We start from the raw sequence: 20,163 nt of genomic DNA, 5'->3' as shown, positions 1-20,163 counted from the left end.
GTACCGCCCGCTGTGAGGGGCCCGGCCCGGCCCGGTGCCGCTCCGCTGCTGGCCGCGGCCCCACGCCCGCCTCTCCGCCTCTCTTGCAGGGCTGGTCCGCGAGCTGCTGAGGGAGGAGGCGCCGTCGCGCATCGCCGCCGCCACCGAGGAGCTCTTCCAGGCGGCGGGCAGCGTCGCGGCGGCGGAGGGGAGCGCGGCCGAGGTAGCGCCGCCCCCCCCGGCGGGGCGGAAAGTCCCCAATTCAGCAGATTGCGTCACCGCGAGCAGGCCGGGGCTGTCCCGAGGGGGAGGGTGTGCGGCCTCGCGTGGGAAGCTGACGTCCTCCTAGCGATGTCAGCGCTGCTCTTTCCATCCTCCCGCCCTGCCTACTTGTAATCTTCAATAAAAACCCGTCTTACGCATCTGCAGATGCGTAAGAGCATCATTATGGGTCAAAACAGACCCATAATCCCGCTTGCGGCTTCAGATACCGTTAGCGGATACCTGAGGAAGAAAAAAAGCAAGCGTGTAGTTTTACTTGCCTGGCAAACCCAATACCTAACTTTTGAGATKTGTTTATTTTACTTTCATACCTTTGAACAGTGTTCTAATTCACTTTTATAATGCTTTTAACTTTAGATTTGTTTTTCCCCTCTATGTAGTCTTTGTGCAGGAGTACTTATGAATAAAGTAGTAAACTTCTACTTTAAGAGAAAGTTCTACTTTGACAGAACCTTTGTCCAAAAGAGTTATGATGAGAAATGTATGAATCTGGAATAGAAACAAGAATAGCTGGGATTTTGTCCAACCTGTTCCTCCAAAATTGTATGTTGAAGGAAAGTTTCATAGTGATTATCCTATAAGGCAGACAGTGGTTTTGAAAGTCCTAAATTTGTGATAAGGAGCAAGGTAGGCTGGCAAGTGTCACAACAGAAAATTTTCCGTGCTGTCTGTAAAGAAATACATTTGCATAAAACTGGTATCATCAGTTCTTCCTGTTGGACTAAATGATTTTTAAAGAAAGAAGAAATTATCTTGTAGTTTGTTCTCTTCAGTAAAAGGGGCCATAAAATTTCACTATTTGATTCTTGTATGAAGCCCAAAGTTCCTCGTTAAGCAAGAGCATATTTTTAGAGAAACATTTGATTTGGATTTTATGATTTGAAGTGATGGAAAATACTGATTTGGGGTTGTTCAAGGAGCTTACTGCCTTCATGTAAGACTCCATCTTTTTAATATTAATATCTAGTCAGTAGCTTTTGTTCTTTGTCTGCTACTATCAGAATTTTCCTTATGTAGGTATTTACAATAACTAAACAACTTAATTTTCTTTTTGATAGGAAAAAGAGATACTATTAATGTTTGCAAACCTGATACAATTCTTACAGCTCCTTTCTGATCCCTTCTAATTTTCAACATCTGTTTCAAGTGTACATACTGTATTCTGAAAGCTGCCAGTGAATCAGCTGTCTTGGACAAAGATGTACTATTGCACAATTTTTGTATGTATGTTTTCATTCCAGATGGATAGGGTAAGATAAGTCATATTTTGATAACTTTGGAAAATGATTTGACAGAAACATATGTTAGGACATTTGAATAGCATGTCGGATAAGTGGAATTTGTTTAGGAACATATTTTAATGAAACCAAACAAAGGACTCAGGATGTTTCTGAAGTCCACCACTTCACTTACAGAATTAGTTGTGCACAATTTCAAATTAGAGCTGAAGACACTGATGGATGACGTGACATGTATGTGGGTCCTGCTATCTGTCTTATGATTAATTAGTTCTTTTTAGTTTCAGGTCATGTCTGCCTTTGATTTACAATCATTTTCTTTCTTACCTTGCTTCATCTTAGAAATGCTCTCAAATATTTAGATGTGAAATAGTCTTTTCTAAGACTAAAAAGTTTATCTTATGAAATATGCTTATGAAAAGAATGCGTGATTCCTGCCAACTGCTTGTAAGTTTTCCGAAATGACTGATCAGTTGAAAAGAATGTTCCATACTTTTAGCTCCAGAAAGCCCATGTGGCCTATTCAGCAAGCCTGTTCTTAGGTTGCTGTCCCAGATGTCTCTGTGGAGACAGTCAGATCATGTAATAGTTTCACAGTAATCTCACACCCTTGAGTCCACTGTAAAAGGAAGTTACACAAACATGCGCACAGGTCATTAACCTACACACATGGAAGATGGTTCTTTTTCCAGTAGTATGTTTCAATGTGATCCAAATTGAGGCGAAAATTAAATCTCATGGAATTCTCCCTCTCAGGTCGAAGAGAGTGCAGTAAACCTGTGGAATTGGGCTGTGACCAAACACACAGGTTCTGTCATCAGTGATGAGCAAAGAGCTAAATGTATGTATGTGTTCTGTATCTTCCTAAACATTTTTGTGTGCTGTAGCGTGAAAAGGAAAAACTCTGCTGACAGATGCATATATAATGCTGTAGATTTGTTTGGATCTTTGCAGATAAGATGTAGACAGATAAAATTGTATGGATGGGCTTATATAAGCAGCTCAGGAAGGATCATCCTGGTGTAATAATGATCTTATGACACAGAATCAGTGTAGGAATTCTTATCATGCCCCATTTCTGTGCCAAAGCATCAATAAAAACGTGATGTGACCAAAGGAAGCTGTAATTTGCCTTCCAATGCTGTTTTTAATCTGAAATTTTATTGAAATGACATTGATGTAAATTTTAGACTGTAAGTCACTTAATTGATGTAAAGTAAGATAGTTACTTTAAAGAAACAATCTCATCAATGATTACATACAGAAAAACTTTAAATCCTTTTTTTCCTACCTTGCTTTAGCCCAGCACACAGCTAATGGCTTTGCCTAGAACCAGGAGAAAGCTTTGGGGAAGCGGAAGTGAGCTTTTGATCTTTTTCCTCCTCCTGTTCTTTATGTAGATCTGCAGGATTATATTATCTGACCTACATTTTTGTCTGGAGGGGTTGTTGTCGAAATTATGTATAATTTGCAGGGGAAAAAATGATGTCAGGTAAAGGGAAAAGGGTAAGTTTACACAAAATAATAATTGTTGTAATGTTCTCAGATCCTATATCACAGCTGAAGGGCCAGGGAGAGGCTATTTTAAATACATTAAATGGTGTCTTTTCTATTGCTGATGTATAATGAAGGCCTGAAAATATTTTTGCTTTTTACTTTGAAAATGGAAAGATTATTAGTCTTGATTTCCCTATTTTGCTGAAGGCTGTTTTGAGGCTCTCAAGACATGTTACTGTCAGCACCTGCAATGTAATTAAGTTTTTGAATACTGTGTCTTCAACTTAAACTCTCTCTCAAGTGTTTATTAGGTATGTTGAAGAGAATATCTTTTTTTTTTTTTCCTTGATGCCTAAAAAGCAGTTTAAGCAGCTTGGCTAAAATTCACTGACTGCTTTGACTCCTGAAGCTTTCAAATTTTTTATCTTTTGTGAGTTAGAATTTCTAAGCGGCAAATACTCTTTTAGATGAGGTAGGGCTTGACTTTTTTAAATAAAAAAAAAAAGTACAGAGTAAAGGGAGCTTATGAATGTATGCACTGTTCTCTTGCAGTGAGGTTTGTTGCATGTAGGTTGGTGTGCCTATGTGAAGGCAGTGATCCTCCGGAGGGAACTATTCGAAGACAAATTTTGGTAAGAGTAGCTAATGACAGGTGAGCAAGGGAAGTACAGTGGATTGCCAAGGGAAATCTTCAAAACCTATTACAATTGCTTAGGAAAGTGAGTGAAATATGTCTATAATTCAGAGGGATATCCATGCTGAAGGTGGGCCCATACTATCATGGGGGTACTTTGCTGAGCCAGTGCAGTTATGAATTTGCCAGCAGTGCATTTAGCAGCACATCTTTGTAATATGGTGCAATAAAATATTGCAAGAGCATCATGTTAATCTATTTCAGTATCATACAACGTTATCCATCTTGTAGGACATTGTAAGTCTTAGGCTGCTTCTGAATGCACAGGCCCTCATTCAAATGTGAGGGGCACGTGTCACAAGCTGGAGAGCTGAAATACCCCTCTCCTACATTAGATTTGTGCCTCAGCAAGATGAGATCTAGCACTGCCCTTTTTTGAAAGTTACTGAATTTTCACAAAGCGCATACCATTTTCTCCTTCAGATGTCTATGAAGACTGGGAAAGGATGGATAGATATAGGAAAAGCTGAACTTGCAGATGGATTTCTAGAGATTGCCGTGAGCGTAAGTTATTTTCTAGTTTTAGTTTCTTATAAACACGCCTATTTGTAAGTTCCATGAGTGATGCTTAGTCTTTGTTTTCCAGAGTATAGAAAAACTGTATGCAAAGTTGCTTAAGAGGAGTAATGATGAGGCAGACATTCATGTGCACAAAGCTGATGTGGAGAAGGACCTCTTCAAAGTACTCTCTTATCAGGCTGAATCAGTATGTGGTGTTCTCAGCTTTCTTTATAAGTCACTAGGAGTGTAGAGGGGAACTCTGACCCAATTATTAGATGTGTGAATGCTTGGCATTGAAGACTTGCTGAAGGATGTATTTCCTTAGCTTAGATGTAAGATCTCAGATCTGATGTTTGCATTCAGTGTTGCAATAATTTAATAATTTTTTTAATTTGCCTAATTTATCACGGTCATGTCTGCTGCGTTGTTTATATCTTCTAGTTCAGATTTGTTGCTCTATGATTTGGCTAGCATGGGTGTTTATAAAACAAACAGCTGCCTTTCTGAATCATAAACGGTCAGTTGCAAAGGTGGCTTGTGCTCGACTGAAGAAGGAGAGATAGATAAGACTGATTTAGAGCCTGGGTCGCCTTATCTGCGGTAGGGTAACATATACACAGCAAGACTGGTCATCTGAGAACGCTCATCATACTTTACTGGTATTTGCAGATAGACTGACTGAAAAGTACGTGAATGCAGCATTCGTCATGACTGTAGGTAGTTGAGATTAATATCTAATGAGTGGGTATTATAAGCCACACATGCAAAGTCTTCTATAACTTAAAACAGTTTTCTTGACTCTGCAAATTCATGAACAGTAACACCAGAGTGTTGCATGCCCTGAGATGGATGTCTTTCTAAACATGGATACTCTCTCCTCCATGAACTCATACATGCTGGTCTTCACATATAAAAGCTTTAAATAGTGGGAGAATTGGTATAAAATCATAAGATCTGGAAATAGTGAGTTCCGTGACATTTGGTATTTTCTTTGAAGTCTCAGTCTCTGGTATCATACAAAGAAGTGAGAATCTTCATGATAATTATCAAAAAAGGAGCCTAGCTCAATAAGAGAAAAGTTTAAAAATATGATAAAAGTAGTCTAGAGGATCAATAATATAAATTAAAATAATTCAAAAGATGTAATTTAGAAAATTCCGTGTTTTTGCCAGATGTGATCATGATTTTTGGTGCCTAACTAATAATTCATGAGTCAAAATAGCTCTGATCTCAGTATCCAGAAAAGGAGTATTATCCCCAAAATTCTCAAGAGCTTCCCAAAACAGACCAAAGCAGTGACCAAAATTTTTAACTTAGCATCTAATTGATCATGGAGACAAGAGAGGATCCTAAATTGTTGGAGAGGTGTCGTAAGGTTTGTTTAACTGTGATACCATCTTAATGTTTGAATGAAGTGGTCCCATGTGTCTTGCCTTTTCGTACACTCTACCTAAGGACTGCAGTGTTTTTCTGGACGTCTTCATCATCTGGCAATGTATAGAAATATGTGGAATTATTGTAGGACTGTAAGAACAGATTTCTAATCCCAAACCTAACTTTATTAAATGTGGAAAAAAGCATACGGCCTAAGTCCTTTTTGTAGACAATCAGTATATTAATGAATCTTTAAGACAGATTGTTCACTAACAGTTTATTGGCATGTTCTGCTTTCTTAGGCGGTTGCTCAAGGAGATTTTCAAAAAGCAGTGATGTGTGTGCAGCGCTGCAAAGATATGTTGATGAGGTTGCCAAAAGAGGTTAGTGAAATCATCCTTTCTGTATCATTCCAGAGTTTGAAAATCTGCTTTCCTCTTTGTATGTTAAAAAGCCACATGTGTTATGGAAAATTTTGAAAAACACTTCGAGAACTCTTTGTATATCTCTTCTGTGGTTTTTTTGCTCTTTTGTACTAAAAAATATTGCATGAAAACAGTAGTTTTTTTCCTTCAAAGTTCAGTTTTTCCTGTTGCTCATAGTTTATCACTCAAAATAGAAAAAATCCCAGCATTTTATTTGGCATATTTCTTTTTTTTCACTGGGTGTGAATGAGCTATGCCACAGTACGCCTGCAGTGTTATGTTAAACACTTTACATGCAGCCCTCTCAATGCAGTAAACTCTCCTCTAGGAAGAAAACATTCACAACTGAACTTATGAAAAATAAGGGTTTCACATCTGAGAGTGATTATTTTATTGTTCATGCATATTGAATCTGTACTTTTGTCTCTGGACTGCAATGAGATCAGAAATAAATTTGTTTGAGGCAAAATATTGTACTACCTGTCTCATTTTTGCCTGGGGGGTTGAAATTCTAACCTTAGTCCCTTGCGAGAAGCAGCCTTTATGGATGTAAATGGATGTAAAATATTAGCAGTCAATTAGCATTTAAAATAACTTTTCCGTCTCCTCTTTGGACAGCTTATGACAGTTGCAAATCATTTCAATGAAAAGACAAGTTGTTATGAACAGACACTGTAGTGGGCCTGACTGATAAAGCAGAAGGCAGCAGTGCTTTGAATAACCAAGCATTCAAAACCCTTTTTCTCCTGAAGTTTGTGGTGCAGATGATCCTTTTTTAATCCAGTGAAGACATGCTGGGAAAAAGCCTGCTGTGGAAGAGGTGGAGTCCGCTTCATTTAACTACGTAAAAGTAAAACTAGTTTTACAGCATTTATGTGAGAGTCAGGACTTTGGGCGATTTTTCTTTTAAAAATTAAATTTTAGTCTCCAGTTAATTTGTTAGTCTCTGCAGTTTTTCCTCTCATTCTTTAATTTTCATTATTTACTTTTTACAGTTCTAGTGCTTCCAGTCTGATTTCTTGAGGAATTAGTCTACATCATGTGTTTATAGGATTCCACTGTTGTGTGTGTCCTGGAGAGACTGATTAATGTTGCTTCACTTTCCTGCAGAACAATGTGATTCCATTTTGGTTATGTTCAATTTCCCCTCATATAAGGTCAGATAATAGTGGATATGTCTTTAAAGTAAAAAGCATTTTAAAGAACCTGAGACTGGAGTGCCATAGATCTAAAGAAGTTTCTGCAAGATCATTATAGAAGAAGGACTCTCTTTGTTGCAGACCTGTTACCTATCAATTCTCTGTTATAACTTTGGAGTGGAAACCTATGAATGGAAGAGGTATGAACAGAGCTCCTTTTGGCTCAGGTAATGTGAAAAGAAAACAAAATCTGGCTTTTGAGATGTGAAAACATGTGAAGGAAGAGGAGGGGGCAAGGGAATATCAAGGTTTATTGAAAAATGTAAATATGAGAATACAAGCTTTTAACTGAACTAAATTGGCTAAGCAAGTACTTACCTTGGTGACATTTCTTTAGTTTACAGACACATTCTTTTGGATCTGCCTTACTCTGTTGCTTGACACTTAGGATTGCTCTTCATATAGGTTTTCATGTCATTAGAATGAAAGCTTGCTTTTCATGCAGACACCATATCCATGGTTCCTCCTTACCACTTATCACTCCTCCTTTTCACCTTATCACTTCTTCTTCCAAAGAGATTTCTTCTGTGAAGGGGCTGTTCCCAGCTCTTGTGCCATTCATAATACAATAGTGAAGGGATTTGAAAGCTTTAGAAAAGAGTAGAGGTATCCTTCTGGCCATAGATTTGGTTTAAATAGTATTTGAATTCCTAAAAAAGGAGGTGCCTCACTGAGAGCAAGTCCTTGACTGACTAAAGACATCTTTGTTATGTAGGAGTTCTCTCTGCTCCAGTGCTCTTATCCATTTCCCGAGGTTACAGCAGTGGTTCAAGCAGCTGCACAACCTGACGAATGTGTTTATTGTCTTCCCAGAGTTATAAGTGACCTTTATAGTTTTTTTTTTTTTTTTAGCTTTTCGATGTTGACTGACTAATTAAAGACAATTCAGAAAATTGCAGCAAAAGTAATTAATGTGCTGAAGGGACTTGCTTATGAGAAAATGTGAAATGAGTAAAATCTGTCTATTTTGGCAAAATGACAATATACTAATTATTTACAGATATTTGTGGAAATATCAAGTAAACCTCAAGGTGAAAAAGAAATAATCATGGATGGGTTGAGTAGGATCCAAATAAGTGACATGGTATTATTAAGGAATAAAAAACTTAGGCTTTCAGGAAGAATATCCTCATGCCAAGGCCATAACTCAGCTCAGAAAGTTTGTTTTTATTTCTTCTTGTTCTTTTTGTTGTAAATACTTAGATTAGCTGAGAAATCAAATGACTTCACGTCTAATTCAGAATATTCATGGTCACATATGGTATCAAAGAGGATTTGTAGAAATGCTTAGAGTTAATTGTAACTGTGCTTTGGAAATTATTCTTTTTATTTTGTTCTTGTGGAAAATTAAATACTGAGTCCTGACATGCTCATGACAAAATTTGAGGAGGAAATTAACCTTTGCAAAATGCAAATATTTTTCTGGAGAAAGAGATTTAGCTCCATCTAGTGGGTTAAGATTTCCCTGTACTGAGAATGTATTAGATTAGGAAATAAACACCCAGTCATTCTGTTTTTTTCTTTTTAATAGTCTTTTATTTGCAAAATTTGAAATCCAAGCTGTTTTTGTTGAATTTTTGTTTTCTCTTAGGTGATCTTCTGTGCTGTCATTTAACTTTTAGAAAAAAAAAAAGGGGGGGGGAGTCATGACTCCCAGCTTCTGTTTATGGCTCTGCTACTGACTTGCTGTGATACAGGGAGCAGGTCATATWTAACTTTTGTGTATGTCTGTATTGTATGGCAAGTGAGAAAACCTAGCTAGTTAAAACTGATAAAGCCTACTGAAATGGTTGAATAGTTACAGAAGGTTGTTACAGAAGGTGATGCAACAAGTTGAAGAAAGTGATTGAGTACAGTTTTTGATAYGGGGATTTATAAAGAAAGCACAATCTTGTGTTCCCCAATACAAGTGAGCACCGAGATTAAGTTGTGTGATTTAGGTGGTTTCTAATGGCCTGTGAAGTGGGAAAGGATAGGAATGTTGCACGTATCAGAAGACTGGCTGAATTTATCTCTGTCATCCCAATTAATTATAACTTTCCCTTATCATTGGTAGCCAGAGTTATGAAATTGGGAAGATGGATATGAAATATTCTACTGGGAAAGAAATGCAGGTAAGAACTATAGAAGAATAGGAGATTTTTGTTGACGTGACTTCACTGCATCATCTGCCTCTGCTGTGCCAAACCTGACAAGTGATTCTCTAACCTCTTCTTTAGCACTGTCTGCTGTGAAGTCTGGCAAAGCTGCAAGTCCGCTTGCTRTGAGTGTCAGGCTTACAGTTGAATCACTGATGGGTGCCTTTAATCACTTTCRAATCTAGTATTTCACAGAGATTACACTATAGAAAATAAGGCTGAAACAGACTCWAAGAGGTCATTTCTCCTTCCGTTCCCCCTCTTCTTTCACAGCATCATCTGCTATAGCTATGTCATTTCTGACAGATGTCTGTCTGTCTTGTTCATAGGCCCATTACTGCTAGTACTGCCCACAGTGGATATGGAGATGATTTTATTCTCTTCCCCTTTATATAAACCAGTTACATATTAGAAGACCATCTTCATCCATGTTTCCATTCTTTTCCCTCAATGAAGTAGCTAGCCCTGGTTCCTTCAATTTCTTCTTTCKTTTTGTTTCTCCAGATCTCTGATTTTCCTTGTTACTCTTCTGCGCTCCTGTAACTCTAGCTGATTCATGTTTTGTTTGAATTACAGTGTTAAAACTGAATCCAGCACTCCTGCTCAGGCTTCAGAGTAGAGCAATCACTTTATATATCTGATGCCAGGCATAAATAAGGCATTTGAAGGCATTCCTTTGACTCAGAGAGATTTTGTTTTTCATATCCTTAATGTTAAGACTTTTTTTGTAATCTTAATGTGTGTTTTTTTTTCTTCCTATTCAAATGAGGTTTAAACTTTTAGTTGTTTTTTTTTTCTTTCCAGGCTAAAGTGCTGCGATTATTAGCTACTGCCTATTTGGAGTGGGACTGCAATCTGTATCTTGACAAGGCACTGAAAGCTATAAACTTGGCAAATGAGGTAGTAGTGTGTTACAGTATTTAAGGTGTGCAATAATTGAAACTCAAGCATTTATTAACATAATCATATGRAACATATTAATCACTGGTATGGTATCCTTGAAATCAGATAAGTTAGGSACTGAGGTGTGTTTGCCTTGCTTTGCTTTGGTATTCAAACTCATAAGTATGTTTTGGCGTTGGCAGCTTTCTTTGTAGAGAAGTATTGCTGAGCRTGCAGATGTAGATCTGTCTTGCTTCTCTGTACTTTTATTTGATAGTGAGGTCCTTCGATAATGATATGACTAAAATTTCTCTGGCACATATTCATGAAAATTGTACAAACAGAATAAACTTCAGTGAGGTTCATCTGAGGTTTAAAGCACCTGACTTTTTATGCGCCAAACTTTTCTTTTGCTTCTGGGCTACAATGGATATGTCCATACTGCATTTTGAGTTCCCATCTCATTATCTGTATAGATGTTTGAGCAAGCGCCAGATAGGTTGAGTTTTGGAAGCTGTGAACTCTTTAAAATCTGATTTCTCTCCTCACTTATTTCTTTAGAGTTTTATTTTGGTCTCATTGTTTGTCTCACCTAGACACTAGATTTCATATTATTATAAGCYACTTTGAATTCTACTCATATGAATTCTAGAGTAATCCTGGCAGTTCGCACATAGAAAATCAGGAGATGTTTCTATCATTCAGTATTGTTCAGCTTCTATTTAAAAGTATTGGAAGTGGACCACAGCAAAAAGAGATTCATGTGTCTCTTGCTTACATTGTCCTCGGAGTCTTTTGGCCACGTAAAAATGAATAATAAATAGGTACATTGCATCTAAGAAAAAAACATTACCAGTTTCTTATCTGTTGCTTCAGACATTAAATTGGAACTGAAAAATGTAAGGGAGTATATACAATTTTCTGATATTTTTCTATGTTATGAATGTGCTGGACTCTCATAGGATCTATATTCTACAAACAGCTGTMTAAGTAATGTATTGTTTTTCATTGTGCAGGAGAGTTTGCATCCAGCAGGGTTTTTTTTGAAAGTTAAAATTCTTCTTAAAAGTGGAGCATCAGATGAAGACATCAATGCAGGTATCACACAGTTCTGTATAGGTTTCATAGTGAGGTCATGCTATTCCATGTCCAAGAAGACAGCCTAAGTTATGGATAAAAAAAAAAAGAGAAAAAAAGACTTTCATGTGGGTTTTAGAGGAATCTCCATTAGCTGGATGTCACAATCCTGGTTTTGGAGTGTAGGCCATAATAGTCAAGGTTAAGACAGGAGTTATGCAGGGGTTGATGTAAATTTGAATTAAACACGAGTTTATTTTGTTGCTGTTCTGTGAGAGTTTAAATATGCTTGCTGGAATTGGGGAAGGGGGAAGACCCTGAAACCTGTTAGAATGAAGACAGTGAAAATACAGCACATAAAAATACAGCTGATTTTAGACATAGGCCTAAGATTACTTAAAGAAGTTGGAGGTGGATTGTCTCTTACACAGTCAGCATAATAGAAGGGCTTGCAAAACATTGCTGTTCTGCATGTGTGATGGCGCGGATTCTGGGCAAGAGAGATCAAATGTATGTTAATGTGTTAGTATTAACCTGTGTTACCACAGTTTATTTGGTTTGTATAGGGCATATAAACTCTTTTCTCCTTATTCCTTAAAAACTGGTCATTTGAAGTGAATTGATTTTTCTGTTGGCATGACAGAAGAAGAAAGTTTTCGGGGGGATTTTAGAATAGGAAGAGTAGTGTCTCAGACAAACTTTGTTCCATAAATAACGAAAACTTAAGGAGAGGGGCTTTCTGGTCTTTTTGGTTGGAAAGCATAAGGTATATGACGATTACTCTGAGACATAAATGTACAAAGAGGTAAGGAATTTCTTGCACGGAACTGGATGGCTTGAATGCTGCCAGACTGGCAGGAATGGAAACTCCACTTCAGATGGCTGCTGGGGAAGCTCAGCCAGCTTTCAAGTGGACAGTTATTCAAAGTTTACCATTGTAATAGCTGGCTGCTTTTTTGCAGTCTGAATTGTTCTGTCATGGTGTTGCCCATCAAAACATGCTGTGATTATGTTTTGTAGAAATAAGAGTCCAGTCAGTTTTTTAAGCAAGCTAACAAGTAGTTGTACAAGCGCCAAACAGTTTCTTTTTTGACCAGTTACAGTTACCTAAGCTGGATGTCTGTCTTCTCTTAGATGGCTGGCAGAAAAGAGACTGTGGTGTCCATGCACTGCAACTTCTCTTTCTTTTGAATGAAGATTCCTGCTAAGTTTTAGGCATTTGACTAAAATCTTCTATTGTACAGTAGAAATGCTTACAAGTGCACAGGTGCCATAGAAACGTCCCCTTTGACAACTGTTACAACTGTGTCTCTGTGTTCCTTCTCTGATCTCATCCAAGCTGCAACAGTTTTAAATCTTGCCATTAAACCRTGAAGCAGTTTAACAAATTTTAAACTTCAGCTGAGTGATCCAAAACYGATACCTACCTATGAGCACCAGGCAATTCAACAATCATTTTGCGGTTTATCTAAGACTACTGATGCTAAGGGCACTAGGTTTAAGTAATTCCAATTGCAGTGTGATGCAAACCACACAGCCTGAGCGCTCTCCTCCCTCATTTAAGTGGTTCCAGTTAGATAAGGATGAGACCTATTGTTAGAGAGCAGCTTGAGGCAAAAGTTTGTGCTATTAATGCCTATTCTATTCCTGTTTTAAAGAGACAGAGGACTATAATTCCAGGGCTATGAGCTGTCAGCTTTCTGTAGTACTAAGTTCATTGTGAAGGGAAGAAAGGAAAGTCAAAACACAATGAATATGTTTTATTCTTCTTTAGTTTTAGAATTATTATATTCTTTTTCCAAAGAAGCTGTAAGACCATAAAGTAAGCAGTTAAGCTTTTAAGTCAACCGAATAATTTTGTCTGCATTGTGTTCTATCTAGCTGTTGCAGAATTCCTGCACCATGAGGTGTCTTTAGACTTTTGCTTGAATACTGCCAAACTGCTGCTGGAACATGGAAGGTATGAAAGCATTGCTAAGTGGAGTGAACACAGTATTTGAGCGTGTGTGTGTTTTAAATATACACAAGATAATACTCAAGTGACCTAAGTGAAAGAAATAGTATTATCCYGTGTCTCCAAACTAAGGTGACTAATAAACCAATTTGACATAACAAAAAAGAAGCAGAATTACTAAATACTACAAATCATTAGGAACAATCTGTAATGTGCAAAGAATTTAATAACCTTGTCGGGGAGTAGCAAGTGCGGGGCTGCTCCATGAGGGAGCTTAGGGCAATTGCAACACCTCACCAAAAAGGACACAGTCCCACAGCATCTGAACACAGCAGGCAGAGCAGAGTGCCAGTAACAGGGTTCATCARCAGTCTCAGGCATGGCAGAGTGATGAACCAGGTCCAGGGTCCATCCAGGSAGTTCAGTCAGGAGCAGCAGGAGATGAGGCTAGAGACAGGACTGGAAACAAGCTGCCTGCGATGTAGGTCCAAGGTGTCTCTCCAGGAGATAGTGCTCAGGACAGCTACACCTATGGCATAGCTTGGGCATGGATTGGAGGATGAGGCCTGAGCTTAAATAGAGCTCCTGAACACTCAGAGGGTATGGGCCAAGGTCCCAGGTGAGGCCAGTCAGGGCAGTTAAGGCCTACTGGTGCACTCAGGATCCTGACAAGTCTTTACTTCTACTTTTAAAGATGTAGAGATCAATGTATTCCTTGTAATAGTTTTATGTTATTAAATATACCAATAATGCTTTGTGTGTATGCTGGAAGAGAGAAAGGCTGAGAAATACTTTGGTCACTAAACCTAGCAAGAGAAAGATGGCAAAGAACTCCTGTTATACAGTGAAGCTTTATTTTAAATAAAAACTGACAGAGATAGGTCAACAGTTTTGAGAACCAGCCTATCCTTTCTATAGCAAGGTGACACAGATTATGACAGCTGCAGAATAGGTTGTCAAATAAGTTTGAGTGGTGATTTGCAATGCCATAGCCTTACTTTGGAATGATTAAGACTGTCCCTGTGTAATTTTAATATATATTGTGGGTCAGAAATTATCTGTTCTTCCATATTGACATACTAACCCTCAGAATGAAAGAGTCTGGAGTCCTAGAATCATTCTTATGAAAAACAATATAGGGAAGAACAAGCCACTACAAAGTAAGGCATGAAATTTCGCCCAGTCAGGTACTCCATCATGATTGCCTACGTATACACTTTTACCTTGATAAATTCTTTCATTTTGAGGAGTAAGCTCTCTTGTGAATATTTTGGAACCAGCATGTGCTCATAGGATGTTGCTACTGAATAGATGACCTGCAATAAATTCATACCTTGACTTTGTTTTAACGTGACTGTGTGTCAGTAGCACTAATGAGAAACATGCCGTATGGTGTGAATACATTAGTCTTTAGAATTGAAAATTAACAGCTCTTTCTGTGCAGCCTCTTAAARATGCATCTGTTGAACAGGGAATCAGTTGGTTTTGATTTTCTGAAATCTGTTGCTGAACGATTTGAAGCTTCACCTGACCTTGGAAAAATCACCTTGCTCCACATTGAGTTCCTGTTGCAGAATAAGAGGGAGCTGCTTGCCAAGCAAAAGGTTGAAGAAATTATTATAGGTCTGTATCCGTCTTTTGCTGAAAGCTGGATTTAGTTGGCTTAAGTCTTTAATTCCATTTTTCTTTCTTTCTTTAGTCTCATTCTTTTTATTTGTGTCTCTTTTTCCTCCTGTTTCTGTTGCATGGTGACTCTGAACTTCTGTAATGAATGACAATCATGATAGAGCTCAGGGTTGAATTCAATTGCTGGTACAATTACTYCTTCTTAGGAGTAAGCCTGTGTGTGACTAATACGTGTGGGATTAGAAACATTCACTAGAAGATCTGTGTAATGTTAATACTTTGTCCATCCAGGCCAGTGTGTTTTAGTTTGTCAGTATGAAAAACAGGTTGCATATCCTTGCTTGAGCAGCTGAATTACAGGCCCCTTTTTAATGTCTTCTGCACTGTAGTATTTTCTGACAGTCAGAACTGCTGGAAATCAGACAGTGTTTTATGTAGCATCTACCTGTAGGTTGAAGAGGCATACTGTCATCATTTCAAGCATGAAACTATTTATCCTTTTGCTCGCTACTTTTTCTTTTCAGAAGCAGGATATGAAACACTGGACCCTGACTGAAGCTATTGCTGTGTCTGTGTTTCTTAGCCATGGTCCAGTCTTTTTCAGAGAGTTCTTAGCTGCTTCCCACTGTGCTTCTTAAAGTTCTTGTAAAGTGCTGATTTGCAGTATCTTTTCAGGTCATTATACTGGGAAACAGCTGTTGCCTGAAACCTTGAACCAGCTGCACATCATTTTGTGGGATAGAGCTGCCAAAAAATATGAGGTTTGAGACCAACTAGTGTTTTTATCATATTAGTGAAAATGAAGAACTGCTTTTCCTGAATGTTTTGGTATGTCTATTTTTGGTTAGAGGGTAAGTTATGACTAAGATTCCTGTTCCAGTTGGAACTAGTTTTATTTTCATCCAGCTAGGTGCTCTCTTCCTTTACAGCTGCAAGCCTCATGTAATCTCATCTCAGGGTTTGTACGTGGACACACTGTTATGGCCAGAATGGATCAGCCAAGAGGCCTGTGTAGTCCATCATTCTGGTTTTGTCCTGGGAAGGATGCAAAAATATTAAAATATACTTTACATTGAACTGTTTATTTTAGTCTTTAGAGGTATACTTCCTACCCTCTGTTGGCTAGTTTTTGCTTTATGGAGCATGATGGGTTTTCATGTATATATTGCTTTTTTGTTTAGCCTGTATAAAGTAGTTTTGGATGCTTATATTATGTCTTAGTTCACATATCTTTCATGCAGTGGGTTCTCTTCCTTTTACCCAAACCAGATACCTTTTTATTCTTGCAGTATTTGGAGAAAATGAGCTCATGCATCAGTCTTGTACTTCTCTCATTTGCTCCATTCCTGAGTATATAAAAAATACATGTGGTGACATTTTATTACCTCTCTTCTGCTTAGTCAAGGAGTACATTATAGTCAGAGCTTTGCTAATGACACAGCTTCTTTCCTCCTCATTTTCAAATAAATTCTTCCCCTTTATTACTGCAATTTTTACTTCTGATTCATCTGAGTTCACTTTTCAGCTGTGAGTCTCACACCARAGACTTTCTCTAATATGTTCTGCTTTTTGATATATGGGAGGACCATGGCAGTAAATCAAAAGAGAAGATCTAGAGAAGATTCACATTTTCTATTTCGTGCCTTGCACTGAATCTTGCAGACTCCTCTGTGATGATACCCTGCTATCAGCCAAATAGTGTCTTGGCAGTGAATTTGTCACATATGGTGGCATAGTACTGATACTGTCTCCATTTGTGGCATCAAGGGACCAGGGGATATTGTTTGAGCCACCTTCTTATTTTGTGTCTTTAATGCAGACTGTCATATCAGTGATACTAATTTTTGGTGCTAATCTGGGCACCAAACGATGCCARATTCTTGAACACTGGTAGGCTCCAGCTTCTGGTGCCCTTTTTTGTGGTGCAAGGGTTCGTATCGTGGAGAGTCTTTTTTTTTTTTTTTTTAAATAAGATTCCTGTTTTGTATTTAGTCATAAGAATATCCTTTTGGGGTCAGACCAAAGATCCAGCTAGCCCAGTGTCCTGTCTTTGATAATGGCCATAAGAATAAGGGAAGAGTAGGAACAGGGAAAGCATCATTTCTCCAAATGAATGTACCTGCATTGTAAGATCAATGATTGCTGTTTTGGGGCAAAGGTTACACTAGAATATAGAATATACTAGAATATACTACTCTTCATTTTCTGTAATTGTTTTGTTTAGTTTAAGAGAACGTAGGCAGTTTAATCCCCCAAATAAGGGTGATTTTTTTTTTTTTTTAATTTCCTAGGCAAAAAGCTATTCTGAAGCTCTTCAGTGGTACAACTACTCTGTCAGCTTCTACACACCTGGGCAGATAGATCAGAACTTGGCTAAACTGCAGAGGAACATGGCTTCTTGCTATCTTCATCTGAAACAGCTTGACAAGGTATATATATGTATTTATTTCCATTGCTGTTATTTTTATAGCTATGTCATTRGGACTTGGTTTACCTCCTTGCTACTGTACCTCCTTTGCTCTGAGAGAGAGGGAGCTGTCTTTGCCTACCTTACATGATCCTACAGGGAGATGTCATTCATCTTAGCTGCTACTGGGATTACTGGAATTTCTTGTATCTTCTATTCTAGTGGGGGGAACCATCCACAAGTCTTGTGACCATGCCTGTATATCAGATTTCTTCTCAGGTTAGGAGCCCTCTTCTTTTCTAAGAGAGATGAGCCCTAGCAGGAAAAGAGTTTGACCACTAGAGCTTCCCACAACAGCTTATTAGCCCTTATCTCTGCAGTGAAGAAGTGCATCTGCTTTCCCCATATAGGCCTTCTGGTTTGGGGGTGTTATACTTCACACTTCGAAGTAATAGAAGGGAATTGAATTTCTCAAAATCTTCAGGGCTTCTCTTGTGTTCTGATTCTGTAGCTGTGAATTTGAGGAATCAGTTGTGTCATTGTGAGCCTTTGGTGCCMCATCCTGCTCTGGGCACTTTCCTTTTCTTTTCAGGGAGGATGCTGCCAAACCAAGCCTCTTGAGGACTTGTATAAATATCAATAATGTAGTCATTAAAATCTTGTATATCTGCGTAGCTGTCTCCTCTTGCAACATATATTACTGATTTCTAGATGTCAAGATGTCATTGGACTAAATTGTTTTAATCTTTTCTGTTAATAGGCTAAAGAGGCAGTGAAAGAAGCAGAGAGGTGTGATCCAAACAGCATTTTTACTCAATTCAGTGTTTATAAGATTGCAGTGCTGGAGAATAATACTGACAAAGGTAGAAGCAATGATAAGCATAATCTGTCTCAATATGAGTAATTTGTTATTTCTTTTTGCTTTTAGAAACAGCAGCTCTTTTGGCCTGCTTCTCATGTTATCTCCCAGTTTCATGTTTCCTTTCATTTCTGAGCTTTTTTAAATTAGTGTCTATATCTGTCCCCTTGACTTCTGTCTTCYGACTCTGTCCCAGGCCTTCTCCAAATTAGGTTTCTTTCTCCCTCATTCTGTGAAATTGCTTAGTGTTCTGACCATTWCTTCTTGATAAAAGTTAGTCTGAGCTGTATTTCAGTTTCCCTGATATCTGTCTTTCTTCTGACTCTATTGGTTGTCTTTTTCTCCTTAGAATCTTATCAATCCTGAGCTCCCATTGTCGTCTTATTTCTGTGCTCATTCTTCCAAAATTTTGTAGATGCCCCCCTCTTTTTTTAGTTGAGATTTAATATCTGGCTCTCCCTGTGCTCCCTTTTTTCTCCCGTCTTATGTTCTAAATAGTATAATCAACTCTCAAGACTGCTGTCTTTATTCCGTAAAGCACAAATCTTCTGTATCTTTGCTTCTGTTTCCAGTTTGACATCTTGCTTTGTGACATCTTCTCCATGATTTTCTCTCAGCTTAAATTTAAGACCACTAAACTAAGYTCAGTTTCCACCTTATGTCCCAACTTCTCTTCTTTCCTCTGCAGTTGTTAGAACCAGGCCAGTTTATTTTTTCGACTGATACAGACATTATTAACCTTGCATATGTGTTTGTATTCTTATTAAAACAAAACCAGCCATCTTCTCTACAAGTTGTGTATAATGTCTGCATGGGTCTTAGATTCATGGGGAAGTGGAAAAGGGCAAACATAATGCTTYTTTAAAAAGGGGGAAAAGTAGGATGTCTGGAATTATAGGCCAGCCAGCTTTATTTCCTTTCCTAGGAAAATTCTGGAATAATCAAAACATTTGTAAGCACTAATAAGATAGCAAGTGGGTGAATAAGAGACATGGATTTATCAGGGCCCAAATTATCAAACCAAACTAATTTCTATGGCGTGGACCAGAACATATGGTTCGAGAATAATCCCAACGAAAGAAATCTCATACTTACTGTGACTAGTTCTCTGAAAATGTTAGCTCAGTTCTCAAAAGCAGCTAGGAGCGTAAGAGTGAGAGCAGATGAACTAGGTCAAACCAAAGCCCAGTATCCTTGTTTTGGCAGTAGCTGTGAGTGGATCTAGGGAAGACTGTAAAAATAGGGCAAGCATATGATATCCTCCTGAGTGCTTTCCCAGGCTTCAATTATTTGTGGCTGAGGATCCTAAATAGCAAGTAGCATATTAGAATTATTAGGAAATAAGTGGAAAGCAGAAGAGGAACATTTCTAGGCCATTGTATAATTCACAGTTCAACTACATGCATTTTTTAGTTCTATTTCAACAAAGATTAGTCTTGAACGAGGAGCGGAAGTTCAAAGCAGGTTTGGACTGTTCATCGTGGCAGAGACATAATGGGGAGAAGATAGAAGAAGGGTCTGTAAGATCATGACTATTATGGAGAAGGTGGCTAGAGAGTGTTTAGTTACTGGTTTTCATAACACAGAGAAACACAGTATTGAAAGGACAGCTATCAAAACTGTCAGGCTATAGGTTTAAAACAGTCGAAGGAGGATACTTTTTGCATACGGCATATAAATTGTGGAGTTCATTGCCACAGCTGGATATTTTCTGGATGGAGCCTCTGGCTAGGAAGTCTCCAGTCTTCTCATTGGCAGAAGTTAAAGTAGCATTTCAGGGTGAGAATGATTTTATACTTACTGTTTCTAATATTCTTTTGTAAGCATATACTGTTGAAACAGGGTACTGAGCTAGACGGACCTTAACTGAACCATTATTCCTGCTCTTAATTTCTCTGGTCAAGCAGAGCCTGAAGCTACCACAGAATACATGAATTAGTGAGAAAGGTTACCAGAAAATACATGAATTACTGAGGCAAATTACAGAATGACATGTCTCTGTAGACTCTTTCTAATGAGTTCTGCCATTTC

General features: G+C 38.2%; 2 protein-coding genes across 18 annotated transcripts in view; one reads left to right on the top strand and one right to left on the bottom strand.

Annotated features, from left to right (window-relative positions):
- The window catches only part of LOC112966284 (nuclear cap-binding protein subunit 2), a 5,217-nt gene extending 3,204 nt beyond the window's left edge, over window positions 1-2,013 (bottom strand). The window contains exon 1 of the mRNA XM_026066263.1: window positions 1,993-2,013. Within this exon, the coding sequence (XP_025922048.1) occupies window positions 1,993-2,013 (21 nt within the window). The remainder of the gene's footprint in view (window positions 1-1,992) is intronic.
- The window catches only part of TEX11 (testis expressed 11), a 42,075-nt gene continuing 22,134 nt past the window's right edge, over window positions 223-20,163 (top strand). For 13 of the 17 annotated variants that reach the window (XR_003253552.1, XR_003253548.1, XR_003253547.1 and 10 more), the window contains exons 1-13: window positions 3,034-3,628; window positions 4,114-4,194; window positions 4,277-4,396; window positions 5,868-5,948; window positions 7,271-7,356; window positions 9,246-9,303; window positions 10,132-10,227; window positions 11,226-11,307; window positions 13,168-13,246; window positions 14,712-14,863; window positions 15,542-15,627; window positions 17,158-17,295; window positions 18,034-18,136. Coding sequence is in view for 6 of the 17 variants with exons in the window: in XM_026066142.1 (XP_025921927.1) it covers window positions 3,530-3,628; window positions 4,114-4,194; window positions 4,277-4,396; window positions 5,868-5,948; window positions 7,271-7,356; window positions 9,246-9,303; window positions 10,132-10,227; window positions 11,226-11,307; window positions 13,168-13,246; window positions 14,712-14,863; window positions 15,542-15,627; window positions 17,158-17,295; window positions 18,034-18,136 (1,261 nt within the window). In the remaining 11 variants the exon portion in view is untranslated. Of the gene's footprint in view, window positions 3,006-3,033; window positions 4,195-4,276; window positions 5,949-6,608; window positions 6,811-7,270; window positions 7,357-9,245; window positions 9,304-10,131; window positions 10,228-11,225; window positions 11,308-13,167; window positions 13,247-14,711; window positions 14,864-15,541; window positions 15,628-17,157; window positions 17,296-18,033; window positions 18,137-20,163 lie in introns of those variants that run through there. The other 4 variants (XR_003253550.1, XR_003253549.1, XR_003253551.1 and 1 more) reach the window with 4 other exon arrangements.

This window comes from Apteryx rowi, unplaced genomic scaffold (genome assembly GCF_003343035.1).
Source record: "Apteryx rowi isolate R43461 unplaced genomic scaffold, aptRow1 scaffold_24, whole genome shotgun sequence".
Lineage (NCBI taxonomy): Eukaryota > Metazoa > Chordata > Aves > Apterygiformes > Apterygidae > Apteryx > Apteryx rowi.
This window is presented reverse-complemented; position numbering and strand designations above follow the sequence as displayed.